A 13,932-nucleotide genomic window follows, 5' to 3' on the forward strand; every position below is an offset into this window, starting at 1 on the left:
AGAGAGAGAGAGAGAGAGAGAGAGAGAGAGAGAGAGAGAGAGAACAAAAGGTTATAAACCCTGCTCTGGTAATATACTTCCTTCAGCAAGGCTCCACCTCCTAAAGGTTCCATAACTTCCCCAAGCAGCACCACGTACTGGTGAACCAGTGTTCCAATAAATGAATGTATATGGGACATTTCTCATTAAAACCACTACAGCAGCTTTCGGTTTCGTCGAATTGCAGAGTGAGTGTCAGATTCCCATAGCCCACTAGACAGAAGTATCCTTATAATTCTCTTTTTTTAGAACCACTCTTGGCAGCACAATTTGCATTAGTGAAGGTTCTCTGTAGGAACAGACTCAATACAAAGTATTTATATTCTCAAAGGAACTTACTGGGATGATGCTAGTCATAAGAGCTGGCTAGGTCACCAATGGTTGTCTGCAGAGGAGGCTGAGAGCCAATTAGCTTCACAGTTCACATATATGGATGCCTCACTGTCTGAATCTACCCATGAAAGCTTTGAAGATGAAGGGAAATTTGCTGATCTTCAGTAAAGACTGCAGGTCAAAGAAGCTGCAGTCTGATGTTAATGAAGGATAGACACACTCACCAACAAGGCAGTTGAGTCATTTTCCCCCTCGTTGGACGCGCTTGCCAGAAAATGCTCCCCTCTCTGAGGGGGAATCTTTTCTCAGTTAATGCTTCCTGGAAACAAACCCTTCCACAAACTCTCCCAGGGATACAACTCTTAGTTAATGCCATGCTCTGCCAAGTTGGAAATCACGTAATCATCTCAGTCTCTTGAGTACATCTAGCTTAGATTCCCTTCAGGGGTCAGCCTAAAGTTCCCGCCAATTGGATTTTCCTGACGGTCATTTGGAAAACTTTCACCCTGGATGAACTCACCCATCCATGTTTTCTAACGACTTGGTCACAGTGATGATGGACTGTTTGGTGTCATGTAAGCTCCTGTCCATCCATCCCCAACATCCCTCTTGTGTACTAAGCCACCAGCCTGCTTGTTCTTCCATAGCCTCATGGTCATCTCTATCCATTGTCCCTCTCGCTGCTTGCTCTTCATTTCTGTCACCCTTGGATCTTTCTCTTCATGGCTCTCTGCTATTCTGTTTCTGACATCCTCTCCAGAATCTCTTTATTGTTCTAAGATGATCCCTTCACTGATTGCCCCTGATTTCCCTGTGGCCAATCTGTGCTCACTTCTAGGTCCTCCTTCTCTGATCTTTCCCTACTGGATTGTCTGCTGTCTCCACCACCCCCACCCCCTTCCTCTTCTTTCTTTCCCTAGGCTTCTTCCTTTCATGAGGATCCACTTCCTAAATTGGCCATCTGTTCCCTCATAATCACACTTTTCTTCTCATCTGGGGACAACACTGTAGGTGTCTTGAAGCATCCTTTGCTTCAAAACTGCAGAGAAACTTGACCAATGATGGGGTAAAATCCACCGAGCTCACACTGAACTTACATGAGTGGTAAGGAGAGAGGAGGGCAGATGTGAACTGATATAAAGAATCTAATAAAGATACACAAAGGCGAACAGAGGGAGAGGTCAGAGGACGAGAGGGAGAGCAAGAGAGATAAGGACAGAGAATGATAGACAGAGAGAAACAAATGGGACAGATAATTTGTGGTGAAATAGGTATACAGATATATTCATACATTTATTTAATATCTAATATATTTTACCTCTATCATTTATCTATTATGTATCTCTGTGCCATTTACTTATCTATTAAGTATCACATTTATAAATCATTTGTGCATTCATATTTGTCCATCAATCAATTATTTTTTAAAGATTTATTTATTTTATTTTATGTATATGAGTATACACTGTAGCTGTACAGATAGTTGTGAGCCTTCATCTAGTTGTTGGGAATTGACTTTAGGACCTCTGCTTAATCCAGTCAACCCTGCTTGCTCTGGTACACCCCACTTGCTCAGTCCCTGCTTGCTCTGGCCTACAGATTTATTCATTATTATAAATGAGTACACTGTAGCTGTCTTCAGACGCACCAGAACAGGGAATCAGATTTCATTACAGGTGGTTGTGAGCCACCATGTGGTTGCTGGGTTTGAAGTCACGACCTTTGGAAGAGCAGTTGGTGCTGTTACCTGCTGAGCCATCTCACCAGCCCCCATTAATCAATTATCTATCCATTCATCCATCCATCCATCCATCCATCCATCCATCCATCCATCCATCCAGGAAATAGAGGTGGGAGAGATGGCTCAGTGGTTAAGAGCACTTGCTGCTCTTGCAAAGAACCTGGCTTCAGTACCTAGCACCCACATCAGGCAACTGACAACTACCTCGAATTGCACTTCCAGGGGACGCAACACTTTCTCCTGGCCTCTATAAGCGTCTGCATAAAATATGTAGGTACACACATGTACAAATAATAAATCAATAAATCTTAAAAAGCAGAGATAGAGAGATATGTAAATAGATACATGAATATAAAAAGTGATGTGCACAGTTTAATCCATGTTGATTCAGCAAGAGCCATAAATGAACGAGCCAGTTAGCAGAGTTAGAGTGGTATGGGATTGGGTTGGTAAAAGAGTGGGAGCCTCTGACACACCCTCTCAGGATGAACCTCAACCTTCTCCATCTCCAGATCAAGAGCAACGAGGAAGGCCTGAAGTTGTTGACTGAAATGAGCCACCAATTCCATGATGTCCACCTCTGTTGGGTTGGGCCCTTCTACCCCATCCTGAGGCTTATCCACCCTAAGTTTATTGGCTCCATACTCCAGGCCCCAGGTATTTTTCCAAGGATCACTGTCTGTTCCCTTTCTTGTCTCCTGGCTCTTCTCATCCCTGCACAGGTCAGGCTGGGCATGGGAGGATGGAGCCATGTCTAACAGAAGCCACTGCCACTAACCTGACTAACCCTGGACAAAGCGTCGGGTTCTGTTCAATTGTGAATGATGGAAACTCAACCCGGTGTGGTCTTAGCAAAGAAAGAAAATCTACTGGCGTGGGGGTGTATCTTAGCGGTGAGACACTTCTGCCACACACAGGCCTTAGGCTGCATTTCTAGGCACTGAAAAAAGTTAGAGAAATCTGCAGGAAGAAAAATCCAGGGAGAAAAATCTTCAAGCACAGCTGGATTCAGGTTTGAAAAAAATGCTGCTGGAGCCATTCTCTCTTATTTCCTTCCTCCTCTGGGATGGCTTCACTCTCATGTGGGGAAAAATTCCCTGTGGTTCCAGGAAGAGTTCTTAACTTTGCCTCATTTGGGCGATAGGACAGATTCTTCATCCACCACTGTGACTTGATTGTCTCATAATATTTTACAAATAAGATGACAAATAACCAGTACACCAAATCAGAGTGCAGTCTTAAACAGAAACAAAGTAAAAATGGACACACGTGTCTTTGTAGCTCTTTCTTAAATGAAAGCAAAGGGTTCAAAGATGAAAGCCATTTGTGTACGTAAAGTACAATCTTTATTTTTTGGTCCTTGGCAAAACAGCTCAAGTAATGAACTAGAATAAAAATGTGGGATCTGCTGGGTGTAGTGTGCACTCCCTTAAAGGCTACAAGTACAGAGGCAGAGGCAGGCAGATTCTATGCATTCAAGGCCAACTGGTCTACAAATTTATTTTTTCACAAGCAAACAAATAAACAAGCAAGCTGATGTAATGACTATTGTGTCATAGGATTCAGAATATAGCATGGCCAAACATTATTACAATCATTCATCATTTTTATGGGGTCATTCGCATAATCGGATCAATTGGTCGGGACATTTCTCAAGAGGTTGTTACCAGGAGTGGAGGTTATGACATCTGCTATCAGAATTCTGAAGTAGCCCAGATAGACCAGAACTGAACAGAACAGAAAGGTTTAGAGTTCAGGAAACTGATGCTGAAAGAGGCACACGACACACCAAGGACTCCACCCATCTTGGTCCAGTGTCTTACAGCTTCAGCCCCTTCTCAGGACTTTAAGCTGGAAAGTGACTTAGGAAGGAGAGAGGGTGAGTACCTCAGAAGATCTGATGGGTCAGCTGTGTCTGGTTGGCCCTGAAGCTGCTCCATGGCTGGAGGTGGGCAGTGGTAGCTCTTCAAGGGGACCACATGGGGGTAGCAACCTGTGGTCTCTGAGGATGGGGGAGCCCTTAACTCTAAATACTTAATGCTAAGTATGGTATAAAGGAGGATACATGGGAATTTTGGGGTGTGTCTAGGTTACATTTGAGGCGAATGGGTCATATTTAAATCCTATCTGCGCTTATATGGAGGGTACAGTTAGATCATAGCAGACTGTTGTATGCCCATGTCAGATTATATTGTATCATCTCAGGGAAGATCATATGTGTTGTATTCATAACTGTGTCCCTATCTTATGTACAGAGCATGTCAGGACATGTCAGAGAGCTAGAATAAGCAATGCGTCCCAGGTCTCTGTTAAAGGTCTTATTTAGGTTATGACATTTAGACGTGGAAGACATGATGGACCATGTGGCAGCCATGAGAAGGCGTGGCGAGGCATATTGTGCTCTGTCGGGCTGACCTTTGCTCTCTTCACTGCTGTAGCCTGGTCTGGTCCTGCCTCACCTCCTTCCTCTTCCCTTCTTCCTTTGTCCCTGTCCCCTTCCTGCCTTGCTGTACTTGGAGGGGAAGTGCACAACCCTGGTTTGGGCCTGGGAATCTCATCTTTAACCTCTCCATGGCCTCTGATTGTTCTACCTCATGTTCCACCTCATTTCCTTAGCTGCGGTGACCCCTAAGGAAATGATTTTCTATGGCTTCCTGAAGCCCTGGCTAGGTGAGTACCAAGGTCAGGGTCGGGAGATACCCTTTTGGGCCAGGGGAAGGTGCCACCCTTGCCCACTGCCATCACTTCCCTCCCAGGGGATGGGTTGTTGGTGAGTGCTGGTGAGAAATGGAGCCGCCAACGCCGCCTGCTGACACCTGCCTTCCACTTTGACATCCTGAAGCCCTATGTGAAAAATTTTAATAAGAGTGTGAACATCATGCATGTAAGTTTGGGTGTATATGTGTTTGTATGAGATAAGTTTGTATATATATGTGTGTGTTTGTATGAGATAATTTTTTATAACATTAAAATTACATATGTAAATATAAAATTATAAATTAAAATATAAAATTATCTATCTATATCTATATATATGTATATTTGAGATAGGTTTTTTGAGACAGGGTTTCTCTGTGTAGCCCTGGCTCTCTTGGAACTCACTCTGTAGACAAGGCTAGCCTGAAACTCATAGAGATTTGTCTGCCTCTGCTTTCTGAGTGCTAGGATTAAAGGCATTTGCCACCATTGCCTGGATATATATTTGTTGTATGCATATGGGAGTTTTGCCTGCATATATGCCTATATTTAGTCATACCACCTGACTCCTCTCTCTCTCTCTCTCTTTCTCTCTCTTTCTCTCTCTCTTTCCTCTCTCTCTGTCACACACACACACACACACACACACACACACACACACACACACACACACATATATTTGTTGTTATATGTGTATTGGAGTTTTGCCTGCATGTATGACTATGTGCTTGTAGAATCCAGAAGAGAGCACTGCATCTCCTGTAACTGGAATTAAAGACAATTGTGAGTCACTATGTAGGTAATGAGAATAAAGCCTGGGTCCTCTGTAAGAGCAACAAGTGCTCTTACATATGCTACTTCTACGGCCCCATATGGGGTAACTTCTGTAGCCATATACCAGTTAACATTTATTGAGTACCTACTGTAAAACAGAAATGCTATGCCAGTTCTGTGATCTATGTTGTTATCTGTGGTAATTTTCACACTGCCATGAGGTAGAAATGGCTAAGAAAGTTACATTATGGATGATGAAACTGGAGGCCATAGAGATCAGGGAGCTCATCCAAGTTCACGAGCTGTGGGAGAGTGTGAGTGGTGGAGTAGCCATTGAAGTACGGCTTATGGGGCAGCAGACGACGTCAAATGATGTTGCAAGATATTTAATCCCCAAGACTGTGAGCCAGAAAAATCGTTTTCTGGTGTGGTTCAGCCCTAGCGCATACTTTTTATCCAAGAGATTTCAGTTTATTGTAAACAAGTAGTTGTAGGGTGGCCCAACCTTAGCACACACCTTTAACCCAGGAGCTCTCTGTAAACAAGAGATAAATAAAGTCCAGGATAGGTCAATAGGCAGAGCAAGCAACCAGCTGAGAGGGCGTGAACATAAGGAAGTGGAAAAGAGGGACATTGGGTAGAATGGTGTTCAAGACAATGTGGAAGAAGGTTTTTGGTTTTTTTTTTCCCCTTCTGGGATGTAGAAAGTTTAGCTGGGTGCTTTCTCTGCCTGTCTGAGCTAGCTAATAGTGTCTGACTCCTGAATTTTCATTGGTAAAATTGAATGGCTGAGATTTTTGTTTTTAGAACAAAATGAATTGTTGCTAATGGTTTACCAAGTGGGAAGTGGGAGAGGGAAATGTGCTAACCAAAGAGCACACAGAAGTTAGACTTGAACTCAAAGTTTCTCACTCCCAGCCTTGTGTCTTCTGCCTAAGCCTGGCCTATTCTGGAAGGCCTGGGGCAGAGGCCCCAGAGGGGTTTGTATGTGTTGTGGTGTGTGTGTGTCTACCCTGGTGTTTGGAGTTGGTCAGGGGCTCAGGAGCTAAGGCCTAGTTCTTCTCCCTTCTCTGTCCAGGCCAAGTGGCAGCATCTGACCACCAAGGGCACTGCCCGTCTGGATATGTTTGAACACATCAGCCTCATGACTCTGGACAGTCTGCAGAAATGTGTCTTCAGCTTTGACAGCAACTGTCAGGAGTGAGTCAAGGTCTTTGCCTGGGAACCTGAGCGTGGATGAAAGGAGCAGGAGGTTGGGAAGGTGTGGGTCCCCTGCCCCCATAAGCCATAGTGCACCAGCACCAGCAGTCTCAGGATGCTAAGGAGCGGTGGTGCGGGGGTTGGGGAGGGAGCAGGGTCCTCAGCAGTGGTGAGTACCACTGGTATGAATGATCTGGGAGACTGTTTCTGGGGACAGCTCATTTATTGAGATAGTGGGCCTAGCTTATATAGCTCAAGTCAGGGGGTGGAGAGTAAAAAAAGAACAGGGAGGAAGTGCTGCAGCAGGGACCCGGACCTTTCAATCATATCAGCTAGATTAGCAGACTGCCGGTCACATGATTTCTGGGAAGCCAGTTCTCTGCCTGGGAAATAGAAGTTTAACTGGCTTTATCATGATGTCTCTGAGGAGTTTGAGTAGGCTGAAACCTGATTTGTAAGGAGCAGCCCCACTCCTTCTGTGCTCTCTGAGAGATGTCTGGGGTATGGGCAACACTCTGCATGCATATTCACACATGTATAATATACCATTACATGTACACCAGGCAACTACATGAACATGCACATACAAGAAACACAAACACACACGAACACATACACATACTGAAAAATGGTATGATTTATTTAATCTAAGCTGATAACCAAGGTTAGTAATCACAGGGGGTTAAAAGTGCCTCCCTCTTTCTCTCTCTAACATGGAGTTAAAGAGTACCCCACCCCCACGGCCTTTCTGTATTAGTTAAGTTTCTGTTGCTGTGATCTTATAGCAGGAACGGTATATTTTGGATTACAGTTCTAAAGGGGAAGTCCATAATGGCAAAGAAGGCACGGTGGCTGAAGCAGGAAGCTGATCACATTTCAAGTGCACCCAGAAAGCAGAGAGCAAGTGGGGCTATAAATTCTTTTTTTTTTCTTTATTGGATATTTTCTTTATTTACATGTAAATTTCTCCTTTCCCAGTTTCCTCTCCAAAAAACAAACAAACAAACAAAAACAGGGGCTATAAATTCTTAAAGTCCACTCCTCCAACAAGGCTCCCATCCTAAAAGTTCTATAAGCTCCCCCAAATGTCATCAACTGAGGACCAAATGTTTCAATACATGAGCCTCTAGGACACACTTCTTAAACTATTTTTCTTCTTTCCTTCCTTCCTTCCTCCCTCCCTCCCTTCCTTCCTTCCTTCCTTCCTTTTTCCCTCCCTCCCTCCTTCCCTCCTTTCCTTTCTCCCTCCCTTCCTTCCTTCTTTCCTTCTTTCCTCCCTTTCTCCCTTCCTTCCTCCCTTCCTTCCTTCCTTCCTTCCTTCCTTCCTTTTTCCCTCCCTCCCTCCTTCCCTCCCTTCCTTCCTCCCTCCCTCCCTTCCTTCCTTCCTTCCTCCCTTCCTTCTTTCCTTCCTTCTTTCCTTCTTTCCTCCCTTTCTCCCTTCCTTCCTTCCTCCCTTCCTTCCTTCCTTTCTCCCTTCCTTCCTTCCTTTTTCCCTCCCTCCCTCCTTCCCTCCCTTCCTTCCTCCCTTCCTTCTTTCCTTCTTTCCTCTCTTTCTCCCTTCCTTCCTTCCTTCCTTCCTCCCTTCCTTCCTGCCTTCCTTCCTTCCTTCCTTCCTTTTCCCTCCCTCCCTCCTTCCCTCCCTTCCTTTTTCCCTCCCTCTCTCCTTCCCTCCCTTCCTTCTTTCCTTCCTTCCTTCCTGCTTTCCTTCCTTCCTTCCTTCCTTTTCCCTCCCTCCCTCCTTCCCTCCCTTCCTTTTTCCCTCCCTCTCTCCTTCCCTCCCTTCCTTCTTCCCTTCCTTCCTTCCTTCCTTCCTTCCTTCTTTCCTTCTTTCCTCCCTTTCTCCCTTCCTTTCTACCTTCCTTCTCTCCTTCATTCCTTAATGGTATTTTACTATGCTGTCTAGGCTAGTTTGAAATTGAGTAGGTACTTCAGGCTGATTTGAACTCCATTGTCCAAGTGTTAGGACTGCAGTCACAAGTCACCATGTCCAGCTGGTGGACAGATCTTAAGGATGTTGTATACCTAGCAAGAAGGGCATGAACTCTATCCTCAATTTTCCAACTGGGGGTCATAGTCACAGCTGAGATTGGACAATTGACCCATTGTCATGTAGTCACAGGTTGCAAGGGACTTAAAGAGGAGGATAGGAACTTGATACAGAAAACAGGACAGGCCCGCTTGCCTACAGAGTGAGTTCCAGTACAGCCAAGGCTACTCAGAGAAACCCTGTCTCAAAAAAACCAAAATAAATAAATAAATAAATAAATAAATAAATAAAAAGAAAAGAAAACAGGACAGAGTTGTAAGAAGTCAGGAAAGAAAAGATGGAACAGAGGCTGAGTGAAAGAGAGATAGGAAGAGTACCGTATCTATCTACCTTCCTATCCTGGAGCACAAGGCTACTCACAGAAGCAGGAAGGAGAGAGAGGTTTGCTTGGCTTGATCCCTTTTCTGCATAAATCCTGGTCCTGGAAGTCTGGATGGAACCTCTCTGAGGTTTCATGTGTGTCACATTCCTTCTCTCTGGGCTGCTTTGCAGGTCTCCCAGTGAATATATTGCTGCTATTCAGGAGCTCAGCTCCCTCATAGTGAAACGGCACCACCAGCCCTTCCTGTACGTGGACTTCCTGTACTACCTCACTGCTGATGGGCGGTGCTTCCGCAAGGCCTGCGACCTGGTGCACAGCTTCACAGATGCTGTCATCAGGGAGAGACGGCACATTCTCTCCAGACAAAGCCTTGATGAGTTCCTGAAGTCTAAGACGAAGTCTAAGACTTTGGACTTCATTGATGTGCTCTTGCTGGCCAAGGTGGGCTCATGTGGGGTCTGAACTGAGAACTGAACCAAGAACCTTGACATTAAATGTTAGATGGAAGTTAGATTTGATCAAGAGAAAGCAATAGCTGGAATTTACAGTAACTCAGGACAGGAGACAGAGACATTTTAGAGTTGACTCTGTTGAACACTCTATGAAGGAGCAAACAACAGAAAATTGATGAGGAAATTGCAGAGACAGGCTCTGGAGAGGATAGGGAAGATGTCCTGTGTGCCCAGTGGATATCAGAGCCTGTCTCAGATCAGTCTCAGGAGTGCTCAGACACTGTATGAGTTGTGGTCTTGTTATGTCTTCAGGATGAACATGGTAAAGGACTATCAGATGAGGACATCCGGGCAGAGGCTGACACCTTCATGTTTGGAGGTGAGGGTCCCTGTGTAGGGCTACAGTGAGGGCAAGAGTCAACCAATTCCAATTAGGTATTGTGGGAAGACACCAGATCTTCCATTCTATCTATCCACTACTTTGCTTGGGGACATGGATGCCCAAGTACTGTTTACTCTGGGGCGCTAAAGCATCCCAGACATCCAGACCTTCCTGTCTGTCCCCCAGGCCATGATACCACTGCCAGTGCACTCTCCTGGATCCTGTACAACCTGGCGAGGCACCCGGAATACCAGGAGCGCTGCAGGCAGGAGGTGCAGGAGCTGCTGAGGGACCGAGAGCCTGAGGAGATTGAGTGGTGAGTCCAGTGCCATGAGCTGGAATGCTAGTTGGTATTTTTGATTTGGAAAATAACATTTATTTATCTATTTGTTTATTTGTCTATTTGCTTATTTATTTATTTGTGTGTGTGTGTCTAGTTGGGTGTGTGCATGTGCTAAGTACACATGTGGAGGTCAGAGGAACTTTCAGGAATTGGTCCCCTCCCCCTCTTTTGGGGAGGAGTTTCGAGACAGGGTTTCTCTGTGTAGCCCTGGCTGTCCTGGAACTCATCCTGTAGACCAGGCTGGCCTTGAACTCAGAAATCCACCTGCCTTTGCCTCCCAAGTGCTGGGATTGAAGACATGTGCCACCACCACCCGGCTAGGAATTTGTTCTCTCTTTCTACCATATGGGTTCTAGGGACTAAACCCATGGCTTCTGAGAATCAGCAAGTCTTTTTACCCGAGGAGCCACCCACCTGGCCCTACGTTTGATCTTTTTTTGGTCTAGTTATGTAGTTCAAGTTGGCCCTGAACTCACCCTTCTCCTCTCCTGTGTCTACCTGCTGGGATTACCTGAAAACTAGGACATTGCTTCTTCAATCTCTACTGGTTGACCCCTGTGAATTCTTAGATCATATCCTCTGACTATTCTCTTGGCTTATGTGTCCTTTGCTTGTTGCTTGCATGATTCACATACGCATGCATGCACACACGCACACACGCACACACGCATGCACGCACGCGCACACGCACACACGCACACACGCACGCGCACACGCACACACGCACGCACGCACGCACGCACGCACGCACACACGCACGCACGCACACACACACACTCATGATAACAGACAGACAGGATCCTAGAGATCCATGAATGACTTTTTTGAATACTATTGTGGTCCATGGTATCTTAAGAAATATAGATTCTTGATTTTTGTGAATAACATACTACCTCTTCCTTCTGGTCTTTAAGTTCAAGCTTTTGGAATTTAAAGAACTTCTGGTGCTCTGTCACAAAGATGTCACTTATGGTATTCTATTTGGACTTTGTTTTTTTTTTTTTTATTCTCCTTAATCAGTCTGGTAAGGAACGGGGCAGATGGAGAGTTGGGAAGTGTGCACAGAGTTGCAGTCAGTTAGTGGTGCTCCCCCCACTAACTCAGCTGTGGTTAAGATGTGCTGCACACTTATTCTCATCACAAAGACATGGCAAATGGAAATGGTAGATGTAATAACGAACTTTATAGGTCTAGTTTTTTAGATAGTGGAAAATTCCATCTTAGAACAGACAAACATCAATTTTTAACTTTTAAAAAGATTGACTTGTATTTCTGTCTGTGTGTGGGTATGTACTCATGAGTGTGAGTGCCCTTGAAAGCCAAGAGGTGTCAAATCCCCTGGAGCTAGAGTAGCAGCTCATTATGAGCTGCTCTATGTGGGTGCTAGGAAGTGAAATTGGGTCCCTAGAATAGTGGTAGGAATTCTTACTAATCTTGTTAAGAGAGTCTCCCTAAGCTTAGGCTGAGTTTCAACTCAGTGGATAGCCTGAGCTGGTCCTGTTCCACCTTCTGAGTCTTAAGTGGCTCCATTTAATTTTAAAAGGTCTCTCATGTCAAATAAATCAATAAAAAATCAGTTAAAGACATCCTCTTTGTTTTTGGTAATGGTATCTTTTGATAAGTATGGTTTTTTAAAAGAAATAGTTCTAAAATATTAATATCTAAAATATGAATATCAAGTTAATTTCTCCAATTTTTTGTTTTGATTTTTCTAATGCTTTAATCTTTGATTCAGAGTTAAGCACAGTGGCTCACTCTTGTTCTCTCAGCACTCATGAGGTGGTGGCACAAGGAACAGTTCAAAACTATCCTTGCCTATACCTGGAGTTCAAGGCCAGTATGGGCTACATGAGACCTTGTTGACAAAAACAAAAATAGTGTATATATCCAGGCATGGTGGCACAAGCTTTTAAGTCCAACGCTTGGGAGGCAGAAGCAAGTGGAGCTCTGAGTTCGAGGCCAGCCTGGTTTACAGGGAGTTCTGTGCTAGCCAAGGCTACATAGTGAAACATTATGTCAAAACAAAGTAAAATCCATAGAACATGGTTGAGATGATGGCTCAGCGAGTAACGTATGTGCTGATAGCATGAGGACTTCAGTTTGAGTTCCCAGAATCCATGTAAAAGGCTACCCCAGCCCTGGAACACAGGGGAGCAGGAGACGGAATTGGCCTTGCCAGCTGGTCTAACCAAAATGTACAGCTCTCATGGTTAGTGAGAGACACTTTCAAAACAGAAAATGTAGAGGGATAGAGAAAGATGCCCAACGGTGACTTCTGCCTTATACAACACATACCCACACAAATAAAAATAATGAACAAATATTTTTGATTCATCTTAAATTAACTTTGTTTTTGGATTCATGATCACAGCGAAATAGGAAGAGTTTCAGCAAGTGACTTTGAGGCTGGCCAGTACTGTGTGTGTGTGTGTGTGTGTGTGTGTGTGTGTGTATGTACACATGAGGTCCATGGCACGTGTAGAGGTTAAAGGACAACTCTTGGATAGGAATTGGTCCTCTCTTTATACCTTGTATGGCCTGGCTACTGAATTCAGATGGTTGGACATGGGTGCTAGCCTTCTAATTACAATACAAGCATTCTAGCAGGCTAGGCCTTTGTTTTTACCCTGTGGATAATTATGTGGTGGTTCCTTAGGGACGACCTGGCCCAGCTGCCCTTCCTGACCATGTGCATCAAGGAGAGCCTGCGACTGCATCCCCCAGTCACGGTCATCTCCCGATGCTGCACCCAAGATGTTGAGCTACCAGATGGCCGGGTCATCCCTAAAGGTGTGGACTGTATGGGGAGGTTGCTCCTCATACAGGGGTGGTCTCCAGGGGCAGCACTGATTTCTTTTCTTCTAAAAGGAACCGACTGTATCATCAGCATCTTCGGGGTTCATCACAATCCTTCAGTCTGGCCAGAACCTGAGGTGCGACCCCAACTATTCTCTAATTCTGGAACCCGGGGAAGAGGTGTGGCCCTTAAGTGGAAAACCAGATCTGTCACTCTTGTGTCTCCATATCCATCTTTTCTGGGACTGGCTGGGTATGCATAGAGACGCGACCCATCAGCCTAGTCTTGCTTGACCTGCAGGTCTATGACCCCTTCCGCTTCGACCCAGAAAACCCACAGAAGAGGTCTCCTCTGGCTTTTATTCCCTTTTCTGCTGGGCCCAGGTGAGGTGGGAAGGCTTGGGGTGACTGAGGGGCTGATAGAAGGGACAGGGGAGGTTGGGATGGTTAGGTCTGGGTCTCCTTCCTGCCCTCTACTCAGGTTATGTGCAAAGGTCTAGAGAGCCAGGACTGGAAGGCAAAAGGTGGGGGCTCTGTGCCCAGAGCCCTGTCCTAATCTGTCTTGGACGCTGAGCCTGAGAGCTTTGGGACAGGCAACATAACACATGGTGACCCAGCAACGTCAGCGCACCTTCTGCCCCCTCAGGCTGGCGAGGCGCCATGGGGATCAGGTCAAGTTCAAACTTTGGGGGCTGGTTAGGTCTCAATAAAATAAGAGGTCTCGCCCTTTCCCTCCCTCAGGAACTGCATAGGACAGACTTTCGCTATGAACGAGATGAAGGTGGCGCTGGCGCTGACACTGCTGC

The 13,932-nt window shown here is 45.3% G+C and overlaps 1 protein-coding gene across 1 annotated transcript in view; it reads left to right on the top strand.

Moving 5' to 3' along the window:
• LOC116076498 (cytochrome P450 4F6-like) overlaps nt 1-13,932 on the top strand; it is a 25,225-nt gene that overhangs the window by 7,607 nt on the left and 3,686 nt on the right. The window contains exons 4-14 of the mRNA XM_031350335.1: nt 2,626-2,770; nt 4,730-4,783; nt 4,870-4,997; nt 6,663-6,784; nt 9,324-9,594; nt 9,918-9,984; nt 10,174-10,303; nt 12,987-13,120; nt 13,199-13,263; nt 13,428-13,510; nt 13,868-13,930. Of these exons, the coding sequence (XP_031206195.1) occupies nt 2,626-2,770; nt 4,730-4,783; nt 4,870-4,997; nt 6,663-6,784; nt 9,324-9,594; nt 9,918-9,984; nt 10,174-10,303; nt 12,987-13,120; nt 13,199-13,263; nt 13,428-13,510; nt 13,868-13,930 (1,262 nt within the window). The remainder of the gene's footprint in view (nt 1-2,625; nt 2,771-4,729; nt 4,784-4,869; nt 4,998-6,662; nt 6,785-9,323; nt 9,595-9,917; nt 9,985-10,173; nt 10,304-12,986; nt 13,121-13,198; nt 13,264-13,427; nt 13,511-13,867; nt 13,931-13,932) is intronic.

The sequence above is a fragment of the Mastomys coucha genome, unplaced genomic scaffold, assembly GCF_008632895.1.
Source record: "Mastomys coucha isolate ucsf_1 unplaced genomic scaffold, UCSF_Mcou_1 pScaffold4, whole genome shotgun sequence".
Lineage (NCBI taxonomy): Eukaryota > Metazoa > Chordata > Mammalia > Rodentia > Muridae > Mastomys > Mastomys coucha.